This window comes from Stegostoma tigrinum, chromosome 12 (assembly GCF_030684315.1).
Source record: "Stegostoma tigrinum isolate sSteTig4 chromosome 12, sSteTig4.hap1, whole genome shotgun sequence".
Taxonomy (NCBI): Eukaryota; Metazoa; Chordata; class Chondrichthyes; order Orectolobiformes; family Stegostomatidae; genus Stegostoma; species Stegostoma tigrinum.
This window is the reverse complement of record NC_081365.1, coordinates 23,585,986-23,613,327: the sequence shown is the minus strand read 5'-3', so window position 1 is coordinate 23,613,327 and position 27,342 is coordinate 23,585,986. Positions and strand designations below refer to the sequence as shown.

General features: G+C 39.8%; 1 protein-coding gene across 5 annotated transcripts; it reads left to right on the top strand.

Annotated features, from left to right (window-relative positions):
- The first annotated feature begins 783 nt into the window (after positions 1 to 783).
- LOC125456865 (interferon alpha/beta receptor 2-like) lies at positions 784 to 25,983 on the top strand. 5 transcript variants are annotated; one of them, XM_048540337.2, is made up of 10 exons: positions 784 to 991; positions 1,911 to 2,034; positions 5,249 to 5,339; positions 7,930 to 8,020; positions 10,894 to 11,023; positions 13,831 to 14,054; positions 14,661 to 14,839; positions 19,608 to 19,779; positions 22,469 to 22,587; positions 24,517 to 25,983. In XM_048540337.2, exons 4-10 carry the CDS (start codon positions 7,972 to 7,974, stop codon positions 25,171 to 25,173), a joined length of 1,530 nt encoding a protein of 509 aa, XP_048396294.1. In that variant the 5' UTR covers positions 784 to 991; positions 1,911 to 2,034; positions 5,249 to 5,339; positions 7,930 to 7,971; the 3' UTR covers positions 25,174 to 25,983. The 5 variants fall into 5 exon arrangements, with proteins under 5 accessions (XP_048396294.1, XP_048396297.1, XP_048396295.1 ...); XM_048540340.2 differs by lacking the exon at positions 1,911 to 2,034; XM_048540338.2 differs by lacking the exon at positions 5,249 to 5,339.
- The last annotated feature ends 1,359 nt before the right edge of the window (positions 25,984 to 27,342 follow it).

Genomic DNA, 27,342 nt, shown 5'->3' with positions numbered 1-27,342 from the left:
AGAACATTAACCCTATATTCCTCTTTCTGCAGAAACAGACTTTCCTACTGAATGTTTCCAGCTTATTGTTATTCATTCATTAAATGTGGGCATCGCTGCCTGAGCCAGCATTTATTGCCCATCCCGAGTTGCCCTTGAGATGGTGGTAGTGAGCTGCCTTCTTGGAACCGCTGTAGTCCATGTGCTGTAGGTAGACCCATGAAGTCCTTCAGGAAGGAGTTCAAGGATTTTGACCCATTGACTCAGTAGAAATGGTGATTTATTTCCAAGTCAGAATGTTGGGTGGCTTGGAGGGGCACTAGCACATGGTGGTGCTCCCATCTAGCTGCTGCCCTTGTCCTTGAGATGGGAGTGGCATTGGGTTTCAAAAGTGCTGTTGGAGAAACCTGCTGCAACTGAAGGTGGAGGGGGTGAGTGTGATGCCTATCAAGCAGGTTGCTTTGTCCTGATTAGTGTCAAGTATTGTTTGAGTTGCACTCATCCAGGCAAGTGGCGAGTTTTTCCATGTGTTAAAAAATCAAAATAATGTCGACAAGTGTGGGGCTGACCATGTGTAGAACAAGCATAGGGGATTGCAGTACTCCCTGTGTTGAGATTTCAAGCCATGAGTTTCTCCCTTGTGCTTCCACCTCAGAACTTGGCCGAAACACGGGTCACGTGATTTTCGGTAAAAGCTGACAGCTGCGGGCTTGGTGACCTCACAACACGTGTCGAAGGATGGGAGCGGGGGCGGGGGCGGGGCTGGGGCTGTGATCGACAGGCCGCGGATTTCCCGCCCACCCACAAGCCGCGGTCCACCAACAATATCGAACGGAGACAAGAGGGTATCGACCGTCATGGGGTTTGACGGGAAACTGGCAGAGGAATCTCTCGCTTTGGTGCTGCATTAATATTTGTGGAGGAAGCCGTTTGAATTTAGGGGGAAACGTTTTAAATATCGTCTGTCTCCGATGTAACGGGAGGTTTTTTTTCCCCCTCTCACGGAAATCAGGTAATAATAATAATGATGATGTTGGAGGGTGATGAGGAAGTGCAGTGCTTCACTGGGTGTTTGTGGGGACAGGCTCAGGTTTGTTTTGACCGTTTTGCAATGGTGTAAAGTTTTATTTTAATACACAGGTCACCTCTTAAAACTTGCCTGTGAAACGCCAAAGTGTCCAAAAGACAAAGGCCCAGGTGAACTTGATAACATTTCAGTATGAGTGACCCACAGGAAAGGGGTTCTATATTTATTGTTATTTCTGCCGGCCCTGGGAGGAAGAGCTGCTCGTAGGCTGCGCCGTCCAGAATGAAGTGATAAGATTGTCACAACATATTAGTTTATATGAAAGGGAAACAGTTTAAAGCCAGTGATAATAGGAACTGCAGATGCCGGAGAATCCAAGATAAAAAAGTGTGAAGCTGGATGAACACAGCAGGCCCAGCAGCATCTCAGGAGCACAAAAGCTGACGTTTCGGGCCTAGACCCTTCATCAGTTTAAAGCCATCCAGGATAACAGATCGAACACATCTTCAAACAAGTTTTGAGGCGCTATTAAACAACTTGACTATATCTTTTTCTTAGATCACAGCTTTTTCTACTACGGGTTCTTGTTTCTGTTTCTCTGCAACGTTCGGACCTGGCGTTGTTTTAACATACGTATATAAGATCAGAAGTCACACGACACCAGGTTATAGTCCAACAGGCTTATTTGAAAACACAAGCTTTCGGAGCCTTAGTCCTTCTGCAGGTGTTAATCTGAGTCTCCGAAAGCTTGTGTTTTCAAATAAACCTGATGGACTATAACCTGGCGTCGTGTGACTTTCTGACCGTGTCCACCCAAGTCCAACACCGGCACTTCCACATCATCCGGATATAGTCGGTGACTTGTATTTTACATAATGTCTTTCTTTATTTAAAAAATGCACAGAAGACGAATGATGGCCAAGCTGTAAGAGTTTGATCCCACTTAAAGATGTGAGTGGGAGGATACAAGATGGAGCTAAAATGTAAGAGTTCCAGAGTAGGACATGGCGATTGACATTGGTTGGAAGGTATGAAGTTGTGCAATATTAATAATTTTAAGGAAGCTATAGTTATGTTTGTCAAATGTGACTGAAAGTGCATTCTATTTTGAATTATGGCTCTCTCTTAATTGCAGCCCTGTTAGTTGACAGTTTGATACTGCAAATCAGGTAATTTAGTTGAATTTCCAATGGATTAGCTAGCAAGCATGCCAGCACTGAAAGGCATGCTTATAGTCAGCTCAGCCGTTGAGGTTTAGTTTAGGAATGTCTTGGTTCTTTATGAAGTAATAAAAGCACATCTTTAAAGTTAATTAGATTAATTGTGACAATTTAAGTGATGTGAAAGTCAACTTTTCAAATTAAAATGTTTATGTACAAATATTCTAGTTTGGAAATCCTTGACTCAGCAGCGTGAAGAGATTCTAGAAAATATAGCTTTCCTCAAATTTACACTTAAGTAAACTATATTTCCTTATAGCATCTAGCTCAAACTCCCTTGCTGACTTATCTTAAATTTATGTTCAGACCTGTTCATAATTATCATCCAATCCAACCATCCTCACGAATAATCCTGCTGTATTTCACTATGGCCAGCATGCTAAATAACAATCATGCTCAGGCAACAGCTATGTTTCTTCAAGTCTGTGAACGTTACCACCTAAAACAACTTGGGTAGCAGATCAACGCTCAGATGAAATGGGGGTGACAAGTGAATTCACCCCAAAATGCCTGAGAAAACTACAATCGCAAGGGACATCAGTCAGAGACCAACAGAATCAGTGAGGAGCTTCTCCAATCATGGACTAGTTCTCTCTTGCCTTTACTGATATGTTTTCTATGAAAGAAAATGGCAGAAATTATTTTGACCCATGCCACGGATGTGATCCCTGCACTTGCAAGTTCTGCTCCAAGCCATATGCCATCTTAGCTTCTAACTACGTGGCAATTCCTTCACTGTCAGTGGGTCAAAACACGAACTCGCTTCCTGACAACAATGTGGGTATACCTATTCACACAGGTGTCTGTTTACTTGGTTGTTTAAATGGCTGGTTTGCAACACTGATAACAGCATAGTTTTAAATCCTGCACTGCAAAGTCACTGAAGGTTCTGCCCCCTCGACCATGTCCCCTCACCATAGGTGCCTTTCTCACGCTCTTTTCCATGGCATGAGGGTGTCTCCAAATAGACAGAAAGGGCCCCACTCAGGAAAAGATCAGCGAAAGAGGCTAAAGACTTAAAAAAAAAAAGGAGCAAAAGTAATAGGAGAATTCCGAGCTGGTGCAGTTCCCGTGTGCCAAATAGCGCTTCAGCACTGTAACGATAACATGTTGAGGATTTTATTTATGAAGGCCAACTTTCAGAATTCAACAGTGCAATTTACTTGAAGAAAAACTATTTTCACCTCACAAAATATGCTGTTATTTAAAAACTGGTCAAGCTTTTAAGTTTAGTCAACTAGTGTCAAACCAGTCATCTTTCATCGAGTCTATTAGGTAAACCATGTTGAACACTGGAGAGAAATAGGGTATCTCTGTCAAAGGGGATCTTTGATTCTGTGCATCAGGAAAAAGTTGAATTCAAGGGGTTCCAAAAGGGAGTAACACTACACAGCAGGCAAGTAACAATTTTTTTTAAAACAGTGTGGCAAAGCAAATTTGAGTGGAGGATTGTTGTAAACGATAGGGAAAGGCCTCATATAGTATCCTTACCTTTATGAGCCAGGAGGCCCAGATTCAAGTCCCACCTGTAGCAGAGGTGTGTGATGACATCTTTGAGCAAATTAATTAGAACATATTCAGAGATAGTAAGAACTGCTGTTGCTGGCGGAAACAGAGCAGGAAAGTTGATGTTTCGGACCTGGACCACCTTCAGAAATGGAACTCAGGAATTAAATAGAGGAGGGGTGGGGCTGGGGAAGGTAGGTGAGAAGGTGATAGGTGAATGCAGATAGGCAATGATGGGGGTTGGTCAGGTGAGATGGGAGGAGCGGATAGGTGGGAGAGAAGATGGACAGGTTGTGTCAGGTCAAGGAGGTGGGGATGAGGTGGTCATGGTATGAGGCTGGGGGTTGGGACATTTTTTAACTGGTAAAGTTCACATTGGGCTGTTGGCTCCCAAGGCAGGATACGAGGTGCTGCTCCTCCAGTTTGTGGGTGGTGTCATTGTGACACTGGAGGAAGCCCAGGATGAATATGTCACCTAGGGAGTGGGAGGGGGAGTTGAAGTGTTTTGCGACTGGAAGGTGTTGTTGTTTGTCACAAACAGAACGCAAGTACTCTATAAGGTGGTCTCCGAGCCTCCGCTTAGTCTCACCGATGGCGAGCAGGTCACATCGGGAGCAGTGGATGCAGTAGACCATGTTGATGGATGTGCAGGTGAACCACTGTCTGATATAAACGTTTTGTTTGTGCCTTGGATGGAGGTGCAAAGGGAGGTGTAGGGGCAGGTGTAGCACTTCCTGCGGTTGCAGGGAAAGGTGTTGTGGGTGGTGGGGCCAGTGGGAAGTCTGGAGCAGACGAGGGAGTCGTGGAGAGAGCGGTCCCTACAAAAGGCAAATGGGAGGGGGGAGGGAAATGTATCTTTCGTTGTGGAGTCAGAATGTAGGTGGCGGAAGTGGCGGAGAATGGTACGCTGAATCTGGAGGTTAGAGGTGTGAGATGTGAGGGCAAGGGTGATTCTGCCTTGGATTTTGTTGGGGGGAGGGGGTGTGAGGACCGAGGTGTGGGAAACACAAGAGATGCAATCAAGATCATTTTCAACCACCGAATGGGGGGAATTTGCGGTCCTTGAAATAAAAGGACATCTGGGATGTTCGGGAGTGGAATGCGCCTTCTTGGGAGCAGACATTGTGTAGGCAGAGGAATTGGGAGTGGGGGATCGCATTCTTGCAGGAAGATGGGTGAGAGAAGGTGTAGTCCAGGTAGCTGTGGGGGAAAAGGTAGGAATGATGCATGCGGAGAGAATCATTAGAGGTGTCAAAGATAACATAGGTTAGCATTGCAGTTACTCCACCACCATGTTTTGTGTATGATGAGCTTTCATGAATACTTGATAATGAAAAGCAGTTGGTTGAAGCCTTCCTGTTAACCCTATCTGGAAATAGTCAGTTAATCCAGTGCCAAACTATTATAAAAGACTACAATAGGAAATGAAAATTCTGGCATGCTCAGAATGTTTGGGTTTAGGTTTTGAGGAAGGGTCACTGCACCCAAAACGTTAACTCTGTTTTTTCCTTCACAGATGATGCCAGACCCGTTGAGCTTTCCAGCAACTTTATTTTTGTTCCAGAATGTTTTGTTGTTGTGGTCAGTTCGATGTTCTACAGAGCAAGGTGTATACCTTATCCATGAATGTGCAGTTGAAGTTAATTATGATCTAATATAGTGCCTGAATTCTTGTAGTTAATCATGGGACTGAACTGTAGTTATTTGTTGAATAGTTACATTCTTACTACCATCACCAGATATTGAGTATATAAAGTTTATGTTTTCTTTCTTCTTTTCATATATGTGATGAGAGGGTCACTGGCAAAGCTACCATTTATTGGACATCTCTAAGTGCCCATAGAGTTAAGGATCAACTTTATTGCAGTGGATCATAGATCATAGAATCCCTACAGTGCGGAAACAGATCCTTCAGCCTAACAAGTCCACACCGACCCTTGGAGCATCCCACCCAGACCCATCCCGCTATAACCCCCAAACCCATGGACTATGGGCAATTTAGCATGGCCAATCCACCTAGCCTGCACATCTTTGGACTGTGGGAGGAAACTCACGCAGACATGGGAAGAATGTGCAAACTCCACACAGACATTCGCTCGAGGCTGGAATCGAACCAGGGTCCCTGGTGCTGTGAGGCTGCAGTGCTAACCACTGAGCCACCATGCCACCCCCAGCTGGATCTGGAGTCACATGTAGGCCTAAAGACAATGGTGAAACAGAATATTTTGGGGTTTTTTTTGGACAATGGATTCCTGGTCATTAAACTCTCAATTCAGGACTTTTATTGAATTCAAATTCCACCATTTGCCATGGTAAGATTTGAACCTGTGTCCCAAAAATGTTACTTAGATCTCTGGATTAACAGTCCAGTGATAACAGCGCTAGGCCATCACCTCCCATGATTCTGCTACGAAAACAAATTAAGAAGGATCTAAAAAATAAAGAAACTATCCAACGTATTATGCATAATCCCTTACTGCTCTGCTGTCAAATTTCTAATTGACGGATTGTCATGATTCAAGAAAATTTGTGACTTGACAGAAAGAGCTAACAAATTAATGCTTATCCATTGCAGCTGCTACTTCAGATATGGTAACTATATTTCACCGAGAGTAGTAAATGCAAAGTAGACCAAAGTTGAAGGAACTGTAACAAGAAACAGCCAGAAAATTTTGTACAAGTATCGGGTATTACATAATTTATTAGCTCAAAATCCTCAGATGCTGAACCAATCCATATTCTAATGTGGACAGTATCCAGACTTAGAGATAATGTGAACTGCAGACGCTGGAGAACCCAAGATAACAAAGTGTGAAGCTGGATGAACACAGCAGGCCAAGCAGCATCTCAGGAGCGCAAAAAGCTGATGTTTCGGGCCTAGACCCTTCATCAGGGAGGGTCTAAGCCCGAAATGTCAGCTTTTGTGCTCCTGAGATTCTGCTTAGCCTGCTGTGTTCATCCAGCTTCACACTTTGGTATCCAGACTTAGGCTAACAGTAATATTTACACTAGGCAATTGACAGGTAGTGAGCTTCTCCAATAAGAACAGGTCTAACCATCATATGTTGATATTCCATGTCATGACCATAGCTGAACCCCACCTCCCTACCCCCACCCCCAACAAACTTTCAACATCTGGGATTTCCCTTGACCATAAATTAAACTGGAAGAGCAAGATAAATATCCATGTGACTACAAAATCAGGTTGAAGTCTAAGAATTCTGCAGAACGTAAGTCAGCAGCTGACTTGTCAAAGCCTGTTTGCCATCTATAAGGCCCAAGTCATGATGGAATACTGCCCACTTCCCTGGATGAGTTTAGCCTCAAAACCATTGAAGACGTTTGTCACCATACATCATGAAGCAGCTTGTAGTATTGGCACACTATCTACCTCCATAACAACACACTGTATTAGCAATGAATACTCTATACAAAATCCACTGCAACAATTCAAGAAAGGTCCATAAAATAACTTCCAAAGCCATGATAAAAACCCGAAAGAACTGCGGATGCTGTAAATCAGGAACAAAAACAGAAGGTGCTGGAAAAGCTCAGCTGGCCTGGCAGCATCTGTGAAGGAACAAATTAGAGTTAACGTTTCGTGTCTGGTGACCCTTCCTCAAAAACCTCTGACATCAGAAGAACAAAGGTAGCGGATGCATGGAAATACCACCTGCAAGTTCTCCTCAAGCCGCACATCATCCTGACTTGGAACCAGATTGCTATGCCTTCTTTATCCCCAAGTCAAAGTCCTGGAACCCTCTTTTTCTAATGGTACTGTGACAGTAACAATTCAAAAAGGCCACTTTTTTCCTGGGGATGGGCAACGACTAGCGGAGCCGGTGATACTCTCATCCCGTCATAAAATTTTTTAAAAAGGCTTACTTGTCTGCACTTCGTTTAATTTGTTTCAGAAGGTGTAGAGCTTTCAGTATGTGAGGGAAATCTTTTGAGTTGTCACACTGGAAAGCTGCACCAAATTTTTTTTTATTCCTGATTGAAGTCATCCCATTCATATGGCAGGTTCATTAACCAATTTAATCAGGAAAGATTAGTTCACGTAGAAAATAAATTTCTGCTTCAAGAAGCTGGTTAATTTTGTTTTTTTAAATTTATATTTGCAGAGGACTATTCTTGGAACTCATACCTTTTAATTATATGATATAATCAATTACACTTTCTAATTTATTTCCTCAGGATGAATGAAGGAGAGTGCTAATGTTTTAATCAGCCACAATAATGTTTATACTATTGGGCCTGTTGTGTTTTCATCAAATTCTCAACACTGGTAAATATGCAATATTTCAATGTAAAATCATAACTGATATATTTTTTGGTTGCATAATTATCTCTACTTTGTAATTTTCCGGCCAAATACTTATTCAAGGATTTATATTTTTTCTCCTGGAACATGTATATATTGAAGTTAATATGTTCCATGTTTAGCTTGCAGAATAAATTCCGTTTCAAACTTAGCAGTATTTGCAAGCAAGCAATCTCAGTTTGTCCTTTTGACAAATTATGGGAAAAGTTGTTGATTTCATTTTGATCTTGAAATATTTCTACCTTGGATGTTACTGTTGGCTTGGTTGTAATGCTCCTGCGTCTGGGAGAGATCAGGGCTCAAATTCCTTCCAGAGATTTGAGACCTCTATGCATATCTTGGTGCTGTATTGTTAAAGGTACTGTTTTTTGCATGAGACTTTGAACCTTGGCCTTCATTCACCCTCACAAATGGACATGAAAAATAAAACTGTCCAAGAAAATATAGAGAAATTCTTCCAATTTTCAAAACCCAATATCGCTAAATTAGATTATCTGATTGTTAATTTTATGGTTTGTTAGTGATGCTGTTTTCTGCAAAATTGACTACCACCTTTCACTACAACGGTGACTGCACTTCAAATTAATGTGGTTGACTGTGGTGCACTTTGTGGTGGCTCTTTTCCTAATATTGTGACAGATGTGATAAAGATGCAAGCTCCTCTTACCATTTCTTCCTCCCCATCCTTTCTTAAAAGAACTACTCAGAATCATGTAACAGCATAGTTGAAAGAAATAGGTCTGTCAATTGCTTAAGCTCTGTCCATTGCTTATAATTATGAGCACTGATAATTTCTCAAGACATTAGCTGCGTCAAGCTGAAGGAAATGGTGTGCCACTCGGTTGAGAGGGGTTGTTGAAATGTTCGTAAAGCCAGCAGTTCCTGAAATTATTTTTGTGGTAGCAGTTCCATCCTGTGGAGAAACAGAAAATAGCAGCTATTATGTTTCAGATAATATATTTTGATGCATTGCTGTGCCTCCACCTTTCAGTGGTCCTTGCCTCTATCCATATTCCAGCTTCAGTTTCACTCTTTCGTCTTGCGCTAAAGCTCATGTGACACTACTAATGCCAAATAACCGTAAAATTATAGCTTCAAACTCAAGTCTTAGATTCTAGCTCCTAACCTTCACTGTAGTCCCAGAGGTGCACTGTATTTCTCAGAAATGCTGTCATTCTCCTGAGACGCTCCATTTAGACACTAGTTACCAACTTGGATGGCTGTTCGTTTTTAATCTTACAGCATTGTTCAGCATCGTTTAAAATTCAAAAATGCTGGAGAATCTCAGCAAACCTCTGAAGAGATAAACGGTTAATGTTTCAAGTCCGATGTGACTTCTTTACGACAGACCCAGTACTAACTCCAGCAGTGGACATTGGATCAGCTATTAATTTTTATTTTTTTTTTGTTTAGCAATCTCCGATATAAAATTATCTAAGGTATTAAAGGATGTGGGCTCAAGACAGGAATATGGATCAGCCATGATCTCATTGAATAGTCAAATAGGCTTGAGGACTGAAGGGTCTACACCTGTTCTTGCATCTCTGTGTCCCCCTATCTCTTACCTGTTTATCTCTCCATAGATGCTTGTAGACCAATTCAGTTTCTCCAATATTTTCTGTTACCTATCTGAAATATTTTGCTTTTAATGCCATTTAATTAACTCATTTGGGTTATTTTCCATTTACAGCTTATAGGATCTAGCTTCCCCCATCCCCCCAACCATATGTTCTCAATTTGCCTAAGTAACAGAAGAGTCAATACTATAAAAAGTTGAGGAACACTTGGAACATTCTGTTTCCATTTTTGTATAAATGATAGACTAATTTCCCCGCTAGAAGTTTGAAGTTAATTAATCAGATTACCCCAAGCATTCTGTTGGCATTTTGACCAGTCTTCAAGTCTTTTTAGTCTTTCTGTGCCACAACATGTACATTGAAAATTGTGTGTTGGAACTGCAGTCACGTAATAATGGAACGCGCTTTTTAAAAGCTAAGCAGCAAGTTAATATTTCAATCTGTTTGAAAGACAGTATTGTGCCTGTTTAAGCTATGTATCATTTTTATCCTCTTGCAAGACCACAGGCAACATTTTTTCCTTCCAGTTTTCATTTTGATTTTATTTTACTTCAAGTAATTCACTGCTGGAAATTTTGCAGTATATTTCCTATTATCTAATATCAAAATGAATCTGGTGGGACAGGTCAACGTATGTACTTCTAGCCGACAGTATTGTGCAGTCTTCTGGTGGCTGGCTAATGCATGTGTCTATCTGGTTGAATTTCCTGCAATGATACAGAAATAATCAAAATCAAAATGCAGGTAAATAAGGCTTTCTTGTTTTGATAACTAAACAATGTGCAAGATTTCACCCTGGGGAATAAAATTGAAAAGCATGAAGGTTTGCTAAATTTCAGTAGAACTTCGGTTAAAAATAGAGCAGTTACTTTTTCTCAATTGGATCCCAAAATTAGGGATCATTAATGTAAGATCACAAATAAATCCAGTAGATAACTCGGGAGCAACCTTTCTGCAGTATAGATTTTTTTTAGAAGAAGCTTGATGAGAATAGAAGCATGAGCTGACAGAGACAGATGAAGCATGAAAGCATGATCTGATGGGCTAAATTGCTTTGCATGCTGTAAATACCCATATGCTTTGTAATTGAAATAAATTATTAGTTCCACTAGTTATAACTAATTAAAAGCACACGGATGCTCAGCATTTACTATCTGATCACATTTGTCAGTATAGGGGAATTTGAGGCTTTTACACATAACTGATTTTACTTCTGACTTTTAAAATGTCATTTGATGCTTATTTGTTTAAATATTCCAGTTATTGCTGTATTGCCTCCACCTCTCAATCTGTCATATGAATCAGAAAACTACCATCATGTCTTGATGTGGGAATCAGGGATAAACCAGTCATTCCCTACACGCTACACGGTGGAATACATTGCTTTAAGGTTTGTATAATACTGGTTTCTTCTAATCTTTTCCTACAGTAATTTATAAATTGGAATAATTATTGTGAAAATTAACCTGTGAAAGTCAAATTGTGCATTTGGATGAATACTACAGTGGACCAGCTTTCAAAATGACTAGAAATGGATAAGGTATATTCAAAGCAAGGGAATAAAATTACTTCACTGTTTTTGTTAATGCTTCAATAATCAATTTAAAAGAACAAAACAGTCCCTTCCTGCTATTCCCTTTCAGATTTGACATCTTCAGCATTTTGGTCTTGCAAGTTAACTCTGTTTCCAACTTCTTACCCCCAGCAGTTCAAGCATTTTCTGTCTACCAAATCCATCTCCACTTTGCTGTAATTCCATGTTTAAAACTCCGCTGTTACTTCCCTACCGTTTCCACAGCATTAAAATCCGTCTAATTAAACAAATAACATATCATGAAAAACAGAAAATGCTGGGGATACTCAGCAACTTTGACAACTCAGCTCAAGAGGGAGAAACATAATCAATGTTTCAAGTCAATAATTTTTTTTTGACTAATTCTTTGGTCACCTTCTTAATATCTCCTTACGTGGTTTGCTGTCTTTTTTTATTTGCCTGACTCGGAAGTGAAATGTCATGGGGCTGTCTGAGTTGGAGTGACTTTTGAGTAAAACAGAAGCTACGACCTAAAAAGAAAAGATGAAATCCCACATTACGATAACAAGTCTTAAAGTATTTACATGATCACTGACATCTGACATTTGTATTAGTTTTCAAGAAATTAATTGACTGGCCTCAGTTGCTTCTGTTACTTGATGTGCAGATTTTCATTTGTGTTTGACCACAGTTTGTCTATTCATCGGGTTTACCTTGTTAATTCTGGAAGTTAGAGTATTGAGATGATGTTGACTGTTTAACTTACTGAATCTTCTACAGTAAAATGTCTTATGTTTGCTTAAGACTGTGGAAACTTGTAATTTTATTTTCTTAGTTAATAAGTGCAATTTCAAATTTTTTCCACAATCCAAAGTTACTGGTCCCCAGCTGGATCAGAATAAAATATACGGGGGTCTCATCTGGGCTCAAGGCAAATTTTAGGGTATCTGCTGGAATCATAAAAGAAGGCATCAAAAGCCAGAATTGCAAAAGCCTAGATAATTTGGAGGGTTGTGAAATCGGAAGGAAAGGCAATGCAGGAATTTGAAAATGAGGATTCGCATTGAGACATTTCATGATCAGGGTTTTGATGAAGGTCAGCAAATGCAAGGATGATAGAACAACGGGATATACTGAAAATTAAGACAGGGCAGCACCATAATAAATGATGTGTGACACAGCCAGGAGTGCCTTGATATGATTAGGTCTTAGAAGTAAAAGCCTGGATTTCAACAGCAAATGAGCTGAGACCACAACAAAGTCAAGCAAAGTTTTATAGTGCAGAAAATGGGTAATCTTAGTCCAGTAAAAATACGATGTTGGAAACTCATCTGAAGATAAGCATGCAAATATCATTTATTACAAATTTTTTTGTATTATAATATTGTTAAATTCTCATAACCTGAGATTAGATTAAAGTTTTCCAATGTGTTTGTAACCAAACTCTCTCTCTGTCCATGTACTGGAGAGAGTTAATAAACAGTGTAATCATGGTGCCATTGTTATCCTATAATAAACACTGAAGTGTTTAATAAATAGCAATTTATAGTATATAAATCTCTCTATTTTTCAAGAAATCACTACCTCTAAAATAAATTTCAGAACTAGGGGTTTATGGTGCCAAAATGTAATTTTGTTTTGATAAATCCTATTTGTAAATTTCAAAAGACACGAGCTTGGTGGGAACAACAAAATAATCACAAGGAAACAGTAGTAAAACTGCAGAAGGGCAAATAATCAGCAAATGAGGTTGAACACTGATAACTGAGAGGTTGGAAGAAGATAAAAGTTGCTGATTCCTTTGGCAATGCAAATCTAAGTGGGTACGAAAAGAAAGGAGCATAAAGGACAAATATATCCATCACTTGTTGTGTGCCACAAGTTAACAAGAACATTTCTTTACAAAAAAAACAAGCTAGCCTTTACCTCCATACTATTCAGTTCAGTCGAGATAATGTTAAACATTTACTGAATCTTGGTCATAAACTCTTAAGTGTTGCCTCGCTGCCATATTATTAGAAAAGATAGAGGTTCTGGAGAGCGTAAGTAATAGGTTTACAAGCGTAATGTCAGAATTGCACAGGTATACATATCAGGAAAGGTTTAACAAGCTGGGTTTCTTCCTTGAAGAAAGAATGCTGAGTGTTTGCATGAGAAGCATTTATTCACAATTATGAAAGGGTTGAATGCTTGCACGTATGAAAACTTCATATTTCAAGGCAATCAATGTATGACATTCACTCACCAAAAATCCAATATGGAAGTTAGAGCAAATTTCTTTGCTCAGACAGTTGTAAAATGTTGAATTTGATGCCACGACGAGTGGTTGAAATGAACAGCACACATTTATTTAAGGGGATGCAAGATAATATGAGGGAGAAGCAATAGCAGGTTACAGTGATAGATTCAGATGAGGAAAGATGAGGCTCAACTGAAGTGTAACCACCAGTATGGATTGCTTGGGTCAAATGGCCAGTGCCCTTTATCCTTAATATTATTGATGTGTTCTAGTATAAATTGGCTTATTACTTATTCCTCGTTGAACTAAAATAGGCAATAACATGATTTTAGTTTTACATATAACTATTTGAGACATAATAGCTAAAAACATCTGCAGAATATTGTTTTCATGTATCTCCCTTGTTTGTTTAAATGCTAAATAGCAAAGTTGGTGCAGAAGATGATTCACTGACCACAAACCAAAAAGATCATCGAGGTAATCCGTGGCTTGTTGTAGAAAACTGTTCACTGATCACAAGCCGAACATGTGATCTAACCAATGTCTTCACTGATGTATACGATTCTTACTTTACTCAAGTTAAAGCAGTCACAGAAATGGATGAATCTGATTGGTCTTTTTCAGTGGAGTTCCAACCATTTCGAGACAGTAAGTTTTTTTTATCTTTTTTTTACCTTGGATTGGCGCACAAGCATTTCTTTTGGCAATATTTTTGTTTGAATTATGGTTTTTTTTTGTTCAATATGTGCAAAATCTTTTTAACAAGTTCTGTTCACTTTCTTTGCACAAATTCTCTGATTTTCTGCCTGTTTTATAATTTTGTAGTTTGCAACCCCCCCTCCCCAGACTTGTGGAATCTACAGTAGGGAATGTTATTCAGATGTACATACTAACTATACACGTATGTGCATGTAAACATTTAAGTTCATTTATGCATAAATTAAGTTTTACAACTAACCCTTGTCATTCCCATGTCTAGTTGCTCATGATGAAGATGAAAGTAACCCTTAAAAATAAGTCAACTTATTTATTGATTAAATTTTAGCTTATTAAAATAAAAATCAGGTTTCAAGAATTGAATACAATGTTTTCAGGTCTGTTCATTTCTCAGACCAAAATACTTTGGTTTTTTTAAACCAAACAAGTTCAATCAAAGTTTCTTTCAATTTCAAGTGTTTGAATTTTAATAGTGTAATGTTAACTTGTAAATATTTTTACTTAACTTTAATTCACTTTTTTATTTTTCTTCTACAGCAAAGATAAGACCAGTTAATTTTCAAATCATGGAGAGCCCTGTTGGAGTCCTCAAAATTAATTTTGATTCTCCTGCGACCCCAGCCTGTATTTATAGATTAGGATTAAAATTTGTCATTGATCTCCATGCAACATTGGGGTATCACATTTCAGTATATAAAAATGGAGAGCTGGAAAAGGTATGATTAGACAAGATTAAATAACAATCACATGTTTTAGACTAAGACAATTTCAAAGAGTGTACTGGACATAATTTCTATGTTAGGTGACTGGATCATTGATTTTTATTCCTCACTTCTGATTGTTTTAAGTACTATGTCATTCTCTGGGAAACCTTCCCATGCAGCTCCAGTGAAATCATGGAAAACTTAACGTGATTGTAAAAGTGGCCCATTTTGAACATTCATCAATTGAATCTTTAATTTTTTAATAATTTGATCTTCTGTTACCAGTTTTCGTAAAGGAGGCTTTCAAGTTTAATTTAAAAATATTTGACAAAATAGCTAAATTAATTTATAAGATTGTGCGACTTAAACGTATCATGCTTCATCTCCTTTCTCAGTCAAAAGTTTGTTCACTCACCGCTACATGTTGGAGCTTTGAACTCACATTGTGAAATATTCAATTCCAAATTGTAACTACAATCTGTCCTTTTAACGAGTGGAATTGCTGAAACACCACCACAGCGGAACAGCAGTAGTTCCTCGGAGAATAAACCCGCCATCCTTTCTCAGGATCGCAACATTTTTACTCTTGGCGCCATTGTCACCAAGCCCAGACTGCTGCTGCTGTATGGAAGCAGTGCTATTCAAAATCAGACGTGCTTAAGGTTGACTTCCCAAGGGGCCATTTACGATCTTGCCACCTTGAAGGTATTGAACCAGGCTAGGTTAATTGACAAAGTTAGTTTAAAATGTCTATTTTTGTTTTTGCATTGTGTCCCAGATGATCGGTAAATAAGTACTGTAAGCACAAGTTGTGGTACTGTTCCTGGATTTGGGAGTTGGAGTTCACTGGCTCATCTGATTGTGATAGCAATCAGCCACAGCCTGACGGGAAGAGAACTATTTTGGTTGCCTTCTCCTTTTTTGACTCGTCAGCTATGGCTGTTCACTTTTTACAAGAGCAATCCCTTAATGGTGAGGGTGTGGTATTGTCAGAGGGCAATAAACCTTGAGAATTGCTTTGGAGAGTACTACAGTGTTTCTCCAGTGTGGTACAGGAAGCAAAATTGTCACTTGAACAATCTAGTCTACTAATGTGGCTCCAGTCAATAGCATACAGCACTATGTGGAAGCCTGCTTGCTCCATCCTTGACCCTGCACTGAAAGAGCAATTGTGACTGCAACAGTTGACTGATTTCTGTGAGGGCCTCCATGGGTGAGGTGAACAATTTCACATACCACTTTCTCAATGAGGAAGAGTAGGAGAATTTGCGCCATGTCAATCCTGGGTAGATATGTCCTGTGTTCGAGAAACTTGTTGTCCTTTGGTGTCATCTTTGCTCATTCTTCATGCCATACCAGAACAAAAGGAAACCGGCAAAATGGCAGCAGGGTAAGGCACTCCACTCCGTTTGTCAGTTCCCTTTCTTACCTACTGAAGGAGTCGTCAGGTCGCAACTGGGAACCATGTGGTGAGAGCTGAACACACAGCTGTGTCTTGCAGCTGTGGATCAAATATGGGCCAGAGTGATGTCGGCGGTGACAGTGGGCTGGTGAAGGGGCAACAGGCCCAGTGAGGCAGCGGTGACGGTCTCCTGGATGTCCTAGTGATTGAAGTAGTGCCATTGTGGAGATGGGTCTCTGAGATCTGGACATTTGTTTTGCTTGCTTACCTTTTGGCTCTGTTAAATCTTTTAATTCTACTTTTTGTAACCATGTGGGCACTAGTGAATGCAACTTTGTGCACTTTTCACTGTACTTACGTGTTCCTATACTTAGTGTATGTGACAAATCTGGATCTAGAATTGCTGCACACCCATGGCTGTGCAGAACCCTTGAAGTGGGATCCAAGGCCCTTATGTTCAACACCATTCCCTGTAGATTACACCAATTTTAAATAATAGTACCTCACAAGTTCTTGGGTAGCAGTCAGAAATTTATTAGCAACTAACAAAGCAGCTGATGAGCTCTTAACCTAGTGATGGTAAGTGATGAGAGATCTTGCTGTTGTTGAATGTGTGTTCAGTTGTGTGTGGTTAAGAGGGTGTTAGTTGGAATTCTTGGGTCACAAATCACTCTGGTATGTCAGATCGCTACTGAACACGATTTGCCTGTGCTGCATGTTTCCAGTGTAGGCTCCCAGTATTTTTCAGTAGTGACTACCTAAAATGGCACCCAAGAGCAGTCTGTACATGAAATGTACATGCACGTTGTAGCTGTCATCGTAGTAGTGAAAACATCATCCGTGGCACTGATAATATGAAAGTTGTGTATCCACAGTTTATGAACCTTACTCATGCAATTAATGCATAGCTTATAAAGTTACCACAACAATTTGTTGTTTTGAAAGTATTTTTAAAATAAATTATACTCCAGAGTTTTGAGTGATGTAGGTGGTATAATTACCATGTTAGTGAGGTAGGACTTAGGTTAAATCCACTTAGTTTCTTGTTGAATGGGTCCACAATTTAAAGCAGACAGCATTGCTCAGATATGTTTTCCTGGCCATCATGGAAATTGAAGGATTCACATTGATTCTGGTGTGACAGGTTGAGCAGAAAAGAGAGCTTTGATCTACAGCTGTTATGTGCTTACACTTGACTGAGGCTGGTGCTGGTGTGCTTCGATGGAGTGTACCATGTCATCTTATATTAAAGTCTCCTTCTCATGGGATGTATGGTGTTCATCATTCTATTTAAAGAAGAGGAGAGGACTTCGAGTAAATATTTATGGATAATTTAATTCTAAATTACCAATTAATGATTTTGATGCTGTATAAAATGTGAAAATTATAGCTACAGTCTTTGAACAAAACTCTAAGTTTGTAAATAGCCTGCTTTCATTACAAAGTGCGTAAATGTAGAGGTCAGGTTTGTGGCAAGAATTCAAGAACACCCAGATCCCTCTGCACAATCGTATTCTGCGCAGTCCATGAAAACAATACTCTGCTTTGTTCTCGCTGTCAGAGAGGACAGCCTTATGTTCTCCCACATAAGACTCCACCTGCCAAGTCTAACCAGTTTATATCCTTTGTAGCCTCCACACAACTTGCTTTCCTGCCTGTCTTTGCATTATAGCTAAATTTATTAATGACACAGTCCTTTCGTTCAAGTCACTGATAGTGGATTGAAAATGGTTGAGGACCCAACACTGGTTTTTCCTGAAAACTCTCTTTCCTGTTAGATCTGTCCATGCTAAAAGTCCTACTCCCAACTTATTGTAACACCATAAACTTTATCTTGTGTAGTAATTCTTTTATTAAATGCTATTTGGATTTCCAAATAATCTGCATCTTTGTAACATTGTACACCTTATCTTTGAATTCTGATGCCACCCCCAATCTCCTTAGTCACATACGGTGCACCTTTCTGGTATAACAAGGTGTAGAGCTGGATGAACACAGCAGGCCAAGCCCCATCTTAGGAGCAAGAAAGCTGATGTTTCGGGCCTAGGCCGAAAGGTCAGCTTTCCTGCTCCTTAGATGCTGCTTAGCCTGCTGTGTTCATCCAGCTCTACACCTTGTTATCTCGGATTCTCCAGCATCTGCAGTTCCTATTATCTCTGCATCTTTCTGGTAGTGGTTTCCTTTGTAAATGGAGAGATAAATGAAGTGATCCCAGCTGCTGGTGTTGGGGCTATATGTAAGTTGGGATTTCAAACTAAACTTTCTACATGTGTGAGCTGTTCAATTCTTTGTGGAGGCTTAAACTTGAATGGAGAAGAGAAAATTTCTAAAATTAGAACAAATTAGTACTGCTGATATGTGTACTGAAATTAAATTACGATTGCACACTACAAACTAGTCTTCAAACATTTGAATGCCATATTGTGTTAATCACCAGAAGATTGACTGACTAAGTTTGGAAGTTGAGCTACAATGCTACACTTGCCCCCACACCTCCTCCCTCACCCCTATCCCAGGCCCCAGGATGACTTTCCACATTGGCAGATGTGCAGGTGAACCTCTGCTTAATGTGGTATACTGCACCCACTGTACCCGGTGTGGCATCCTCTACATTGGGGAAACCAAGCGGAGGCTTGGGGACCGCTTTGCAGAACACCTCCGCTCGGTTCGCAATAAACAACTGCACCTCCCAGTTGCAAACCATTTCCACTCCCCCTCCCATTCTTTAGATGACATGTCCACCATGGGCCTCCTGCAGTGCCACAATGATGCCACCCGAAGGTTGCAGGAACAGCAACTCATATTCCGCTTGGGAACCCTGCAGCCCAATGGTATCAATGTGGACTTCACCAGCTTCAAAATCTCCCCTTCCCCCACCGCATCCCAAAACCAGCCCAGTTCGTCCCCTCCCCCCACTGCACCACACAACCAGCCCAGCTCTTCCCCTCCACCCACTGCATCCCAAAACCAGTCCAACCTGTCTCTGCCTCCCTAACCTGTTCTTCCTCTTACCCATCCCTTCCTCCCACCCCAAGCCGCACCTCCGTCTCCTACCCACTAACCTCATCCCGCCCCCTTGACCTGTCCATCCTCCCCAGACTGACCTATTCCCTCCCTACCTCCCCACCTATACTCTCCTCTCCACCTATCTTCTTTTCTCTCCATCTTCGGTCCGCCTCCCCCTCTCTCCCTATTTATTCCAGGACCTTCACCCCATCCCCCTCTCTGATGAAGGGTCTAGGCCCGAAACGTCAGCTTTTGTGCTCCTGAGATGCTGCTTGGCCTGCTGTGTTCATCCAGCCTCACACTTTATTATCTAAGTTTGGAAGTTGTTATCTTGTTGATTTGATTGTAATTCTGATCTGTTTCTTTCAACAGAATAGAGAAGTGTTAGGTAGTACAAGGGAAATTAGTGTTAAAGAAGAGGTTGACAACTTGCAACCTAACACACAATACTGTGTCTCAATAAAAATGTTTTCTTCTGAAGAAGATCATTCTGACCCCGTGGAATCAAAATGTGTACGCTCGCAACCCTTAAGGAAAAGTAAAGGTAAAGAATGACAACCCCAGCCCTTTTTGTTTGTTAAATTTTAAAACCTTCATGTGTGGTTAAGAGAGCCAATGTTTTCCATCTTTGTCATGTTTTTGTGATCTCCGGTAATTTTTGAGTGCTGGATGAGATTAAGACCTATCCCAGATAGTTAAAGTTGATATATGGTGACTGAAACTCAGGAGTAATCTTAATCTTACATTCCTGGCTAGAAACTAATTGGATTGAGTGGAATGCCGGTTTCATACTCAGTCAAATATTGCTCTCGATTAAATTCAGTTAACTAGTGCAAAACCAGCTTTAGTGCTGGTTTTGATCCCTTGTGCATGGAAATTTACTCAGCACACTTAGTAATATCTATGCACACAATCAGTCTTGTCTCTTGAAGTAAATAGTATCTTGCATTTTTATGGCAGTTTTCACATTCTCCAGCCCCCCTGAAGCAGTCACTGAAGAAATTGAGTCTGTCTGCTTAGACAGAGCAGTCCAAACCCACAATTACTGCCTCTAGGGAAACAGATACATACATGTTCTTCTCCAAGTCGCTCACCATCCTGACTTGAAAATATATTGCCTTTCCTTGAGTAAAATTCCTGGAACTCAGTCCATAATGGCATTGTGGACACACTTACACCCCACGATTTGCAGTGGTTCAAGAATGCTGCTCACCACCTCCTTGACCTCCAGGCCAATTAAAAGAGGTCATAAATATCAGATCAGCCAGCGACACTCATGTCTCCCGAATGATTTGATTTTAAAAAAAAATTATATCATAGGAAATGCAGCAACTATCACCCCACCACCTCCCACAAGTAGCTATAGGATTTTCTTCAAATCAGTCGGTTCAGAGATATTATGACACTCCTCTGGACGAGGTAGGACTCCAGATGGGGTCTCATCACTGCTTGTAGAGTTGCAGTAAGACTTCCCTACTCCAACCCCTTTTGAAATATGGACCAACATTCCTTTAGCTTGCCTGATTACCTGCTACACCTATGTGCCAGTTTTGTGTTTAGAGTACAAGTACTGCCCCCCCCCCCCCGTCCCTTTGTGTTTGCAGCTTTCTACAGTTTTCTCTATTTAAATGATACACTGTTCACCTTCCAAAATGAATTTCTCATTTTCCCACTTTACATTCTATTTGATCATTTTTTGCCCATCTACTTAACCTTTTGCAGTCATTTCCAAGCATCATCTACAAGTTCAAAATTGTAGCCCCTTTACACAGGTGCAATTGTCCTAAAACTGACCCCTGATGCATTTCACCGCATTCCTTAGTCTAAAATATCCATTCTCTACCCTCTGGCTTCTGCCTGTTGACTTGATAAATAGTCAAGTTATCATTGACCCTTTAATCCCCCATGTTTCCATTTTGCCACTAAACCAGTTCAAATTCCTTTTGAAAGTCCACATTTCTGCTCTTTGTTGAAGATCTCAAACCAGTTAGTCTGACCATTTTGTTTTTAACAATTCTATGCTAGCTGTAGTTTACTAATGCGTACTTCTTGAAGTAAATATTTTATCCCTGAATGGCTTCTAGGTATTTTCTCACCACTAGTATCAAATAACTGTGTGGTAATGATGAACAGGAACCTTGGATGTCCCTTCTGTCATTTGAACCAACACTTGCTAACTCTACACAGTCCTATTCTAATACTTATATTATCTGTGTTGCTCAGGGATTCACTGAGCATGTGGTTGAGAGAACTTGAGGTTGGGGTCAGCACAAAAAGAAGTTATAGTTGTAATTGGTCAATGCAGCCACAGAATTAAAGCCATGTTAAGCTGGAATCCCATTATAGTTGAGCTGATGCTTTTTCAACATGTGTAAATATCTGTCTTAAAAAGAAGTCTTATTCCTGGCCATGCAATCGAGGTTGTCACAATATACGTGGCTTTGCATAAAAACTACAAAACAGCAAAGTGGTTTGGTATGAAGAGGCTGATATGCTAAAACAATATTTGGCCAACTTTGCGCACAACTGTTAGTCACCAGTAATATTTCTTTGGTATTTTAACATAACAAAACATAATATAAAGAAAGGTTATCTCATGAACAAGCAATTCTGGAAAAAAAATGCCTTTATGTAATGAGTGCACATTTATATGAAATTCTCTACCACATAGAAGTAATTGAAGCAAATGACATAGATATGATGAATGGGAAGTTAGATAAACATGAAATAGAATGGACTAAATGACTGTGACAGATTTAGGTGAGGAAACATAGAAGGAGGCTCGAGTGGATCATAAAAGCCCACTTGGACAGGTTGGATCTCTTTCTGTACTAAGAGTAAAAAAAAGCTTGTAAAACTTAGATGCTGCCTGACTTGTTGAGAAACTAAGTTAAAAATTTCAGTTTGACCTTTTCAACAGATGTTCCGAAACATTAACTATTACAGTCAAATTTCCAACCACTTCCGTATTTTGCTTTTGTATTTGTGTGGCCTGTTTCATAGGATACACGTATCCTATGTAATGTGATGTAATATTCAAATTCTAATGTTAATAGTGTGTCTTCAGATAGTTTCTTCAGTCCACATCAGCTGAGTTTTTTTAGAAAAAAGTCAGATTACTTTTACAGGATTTAAATAAAGAAGTGAGACATGCGACTGGTTTAATTTGCATAGTCCCAAGAATGAGAAACTGGCATAAAAGAATGTTTCTGATATATCCTATTCTTTTGCAGTACATCACATTCTAATAGCTCTTTTGATCATCTTGGTGTTTGGCTTCGCCATTATCTTCTTTGTGCTATACAGCGGAGGTTTTCTTGGTTTTTTCAGTAAATATGGTCCACAAGCTCTGGTATGTAAATTGTCAATCAAATTATCAGATAGAAACTGCTGTTTTTGCATTAAAGTTATCATTTTTAGAAGTTGTGCACAATGTACAGTTTTAGATGATCAGTCCTCCATTTGTCCTAGAAAGAGAAGCAACCTTTGGATAATTTTGAGCTTTAACTTTGTTTTCAAGATGCCTGGTTGCTAATGATTCCTGATGTACTCGTAGGTTCTCATTGGTGCATGTGCTAATCAAGAAAGTTACTGACGTTTAGCCAGCTGAATTTATAAAACCATCAACAAATGAATTAAGTAATGGCCTGCATTAGAGATACAAATAAGAACAAGATCATGTTGCTTATGAAAGACACTTTATCTATGGTACTGTTTTGCAGGCTAGTTATCCAACTGGGGTGGAATACCTCTGGCTATCAGAGACTAGTGAGCTATGCAATAATGATATTTCCTGGGTACTGGGAATTTAAATTTTGCTTAAAAGTTGTGGGGAGTGAAGACATAAAGGTGACCTGATTAAATGAATTTAAAGCAAGTTGTTCATAGTTGCAAATAAAAACAAAGCTATATATTAAGATGGGATTGATCTTTGCATAAAGGGATAAAGCTGTTGAATATCACGGCTTACTAAGTATCCTATTTTGCAGATGCTGTTTTTAGACTGCGCTAGAATGACAGTAGTGTTTTATGACTTATTAAAACTTATTATTTGTTTTTAATGACTACATTTTGGTGGCACGGTGGCTTAGTGGTTCGCACTGCAGCCTCACAGCGCCAGGGACCCGGGTTCAATTCCCACCTCGGGCGACTGTCTGTGTGGAGTTTGCACATTCTCCCCGTGTCTGCGTGGGTTTCCTCCCGGGTGCTCCGGTTTCCTCCCACAGTCCAAAGATGTGCAGGTTAGGTGGATTGGTATCCCCAAGTCACTGTTTGTAACCATCTTGGTTGAAATACCTCCTTCAATGGATAAAAGTGCCTCGTGATGTCCCGTGTAATCATACAGTCAGAAGGGGACCAACATGATCTTTCCTGAAATTTGATGACCTTGACCAGATTTGCCAAATTATCATGAGGTTACTGTAATTAATTTAAAGTACCTAGAGTAAGTATTTAATGTTCCCGTTTCTGTGCAAATAAAAGGGAAGGCAATGGCCTCGTGGTATTCTTGCTGGGCTGTTAGTCAGAGACCCAGAAAATGTTCAGATCCTGCCTTGGCAGATGGTGGAATTTGAATTCACCTAAGAAAAGTCTGGAATTAGCTGGTCTACCAATGACCGTGAGTCCATTCCTGATTTTCATAAAAACCCATATGGAATCACTAGTGTCCTTTAGGGAAGGAACTGCCATTTCAGCTACATGTGACTCCAGACCCACAGCAATGGGGCAGCACAGTAGCTCAGTGGGTAGCACGGCTGCCTCACAGCGCCAGGGATCCAGGTTCGATTCCACCCTCGGGCAACTGTCTGTGTGGAGTTTGCACATTCTCCCCATGTCTGCCTGGGTTTCCTCCTAGGTACTCCGGTTTCCTCCCATTGTCCAAAGATGTGCAGGCTAGGTGATCGGGCATGCTAAATTACCCGTAGTGTTCACGGATGAGTAGCTTAGGTGGGCTATGGGGGTGAGTCGGGTGGGATGCTCTTAGGGTCAATGTGGACCTGTTGGGCAGAATGACCTGTTTTCACACTGTAGGGATTCTATATTTCAATGTGGTTGACTTCTAACTGACCTCTGGGTATCAGGGATGGGCAATAAATGCTGGCCTAGGCAGTGATGCCTACATCCTTTGAATGGATTTTTTTTTCAAAAAAACTGCTGAAATGAATATGTCAGGCAGAATTGGATATTTAGTAAGTGGGTGAAAATTCAGAATGTTCGAATATTCACATGTTTACATGGTAACATGTAAATTGAATGTGTCTTATTTGTTCTGTCTTATCAGAATAATTTGAAACACATCCGTCCTGTCTACACTTGTAATAATGTGCAAGAAAAGCTCAGCACTTTGGAACAAGGTTGTTTTAATGTAAAGAAAATTGACAATATTGAAGAAGACAGTGAAGAAGAGCTAATGAATAGTAGTGAAGAAGCTGGCTATGAAAGTAATGCACTGAATATACCTGTACACAGCACTCAGAGTTGTAGTGCATCTTCTAAAGCAGAAACAGATGATATCGACACGAAATTTTGTGATGATCAATGGTGTGATTCAATGCCTGAACATATTTTCACTAATTTCAATGAGTGTCAAGTTACTGCACCAGCTACAATGCAAACTGAATGCCCAGATGCGGAGTCCACGACGCAGATCACCCACAGCAGAAGGAACAGTTCAACGTCTGCAACAAGTAACATTTCTGATGTCCCATTGTGGTCTATCCAAATTCAAGATCCAGACTTTTGCTTTGAAAACTGCTCAAAAGAAAATTTGTATGATCAGAAGGCAGATGAATCTGATATTATGGAACATGATTTGAATGACTTGCTGTCTAAGGTTTCTGAAAATATGGTAATTTGTGAATATGAAAAGCCCAATGTCTCTTTTATACCAAGTAGTTCATCACTTCTCCAGGCTTTGAGTGCTGATATGAGATGTTGATATATATTTTTGCATGAGATGTGATAATTACTGCAAAATTGTTCAGAATATCCTCAGCTTGGAATGGCAAAAACATTGTTGCTTGGTGTCAGTGTCTTCAGCTGAACACTTTTCAAGTGATGGAACTTCCCTTTTGGATCTTCATATAACTGCCCAGAGCACTGAAAGCTGCTGTGAGGACTTCTAATATTTAATCCAGCTTAGCCAAACAAATAAATGTTGAGTATTGATTGTTTCATGCAACTCCATTGAACGTTTGATTTATTATTTCAATTTCAGCTTGGTACTGGCATATTTTATCCAGCTGTATGTTTTTAGTTGATCTGCTAAAGCTTGGGATCAGAAGGAAGAGATTATAAGTAACTTACACCTGGAAAGAAAAGTGTTCTTTAGATAAGTAATAAGCTGCTGCAAAGTAGTGAAAAGTATTGATGAGATGGACATGAGAAGACTATTTGTTATGATTGAATAATGAGTACCCTTGCACATGAAAATGATATGCATTGCAACATAGTCCGGCGATGGAATAGGACCTGGCTATCACAAATTTGTATTCCTTTTACCAATTGTCATCCTAAAATATGATGAAAAACAAAATAAAGGTTATCTGAAGCTGAGGAAATGAAATGAGAATTCCCTAAAACCAAAATAATTAAATGATCTGAAGTGACACTTTTATATTTGCATTTTCATGCATTGTAATTGAGTTGAATGGTCTTTCGCATCCCTGGATTTTCCTGTCTCTGTACATTCTGTATTTATTTACGGCAATCGAGAATATATTAAATACATTTTTAGTCATTTTTAAAAGGTTTCATTTTGACTTGTTCCTCTAAAATACGAAGATGCATAATGTTCGTTTTGCAGAAAGTTGATTTTCAAAATTTTGGATTTCTTTGCACTGGTATCATCGATTCCATCTTGGAAAATTGACAAATAGTTCATCATCTTCTCCAATGAAGTGTGTTTCTAAACTGAAACATAAACGTAAAATGCTGGAAAGGTGGCATCGTCCATGGTTGACGAAGGAAAAGTCAATGACTTTCTACTGTATGTTAATTTGAGTTTTAATGACATCAAATGTGGGACTTTTTGTTCCCTGCTGAAAAAGTAGCTTCATTCTAATTACCCTCTTTTATCTTGAATAAAGAAGTCTTCACTGTTTACTGCTGTTGGAGGACGGATGTGGTGTGGTACAAAGATTGAATCTTTGTATGGGGTTATACAATAGGCTTTGATATTTTTATAGACCAACTTGTGTGAAGTTTTATGTGATTTCACTTCAGAATTTGTAAACTGTTTTCAATTGAATTTAAATTCTATTAAATATGGAGGGGCACAAAGTACCTCGTGACGAGGTGGACCCTTTCCCTGTTGTGTCCTGACCATTCTCCTGTAGCTCTCAGCGTGAGGAAAAGTTTGCACTTGCAAATCCAGTTAGCCTGACAGTGGTTATGGGAAAAGAGCTGCAATCGATTGTTAAGGAAGCCCTAATGCCCGTAGAAATCATAAAACTATGCTGACTGTTCTATCGTATTATAAAAAGTAAATCATGTTTGACAAATTTACTCATGTTTCTGGGGATGTGACTAGGAAGTTAGGCATAAAGGAGCTTTCAGTACTCTTGGCTTTCCAAAAGGAATTCATTAAGGTGCCACACAAAGGGCTAATTGGAAGCTAAGGGCTTGTTGAGTTAGTGACAAAGGATTTACACAAATGAAAGGTTGGCTAGCAGGCCAGTTGGGAAAACAGGGCCATTTCATGCTGGCAGGCTGTGATTGGAGTGATGGAAGGATCCATACTAATGCATTGGCTGTTAGTGACTTAAGCAAATAGGCTAAGAGTTTGCCGCCTGGATGGAAATGTATGTGTGAGGATGTCAGTAAGAGTCTACAAACAGTCAATTTAATTCAATGGCTAACAAAGTGTATAATGTGGGTATGCATGAGGTAATTCACATTGCTCCTAAGAATAGAATAGTATTTTTCAAAAGGCATTAAACTTTGAAATGCTGATGTTCAGAAAAATTTGGGCGTACTCATGTAAAGTAGGCAGATGGGTACAGCATGCAGTTAGGAAAGCAAATGATATGTTGGTCTGCCTTTTATTACAAGTGAATGGAGTATTAGAATAAGGAAACTGTGCTAAACTTGTACCAGGCTTTGATGA

Bases quoted from the DNA above. Each gene is read 5' to 3' on its own strand.
- LOC125456865 (XM_048540341.2), top strand. From the start codon at position 7,972: ATGTTTATACTATTGGGCCTGTTGTGTTTTCATCAAATTCTCAACACT. The intron at 8,021-10,893 runs GTAAATATGCAA...TAAATATTCCAG, and splicing joins TCATCAAATTCTCAACACTG to TTATTGCTGTATTGCCTCCA. The intron at 22,588-24,516 runs GTATGTAAATTG...CTGTCTTATCAG, and splicing joins AATATGGTCCACAAGCTCTG to AATAATTTGAAACACATCCG.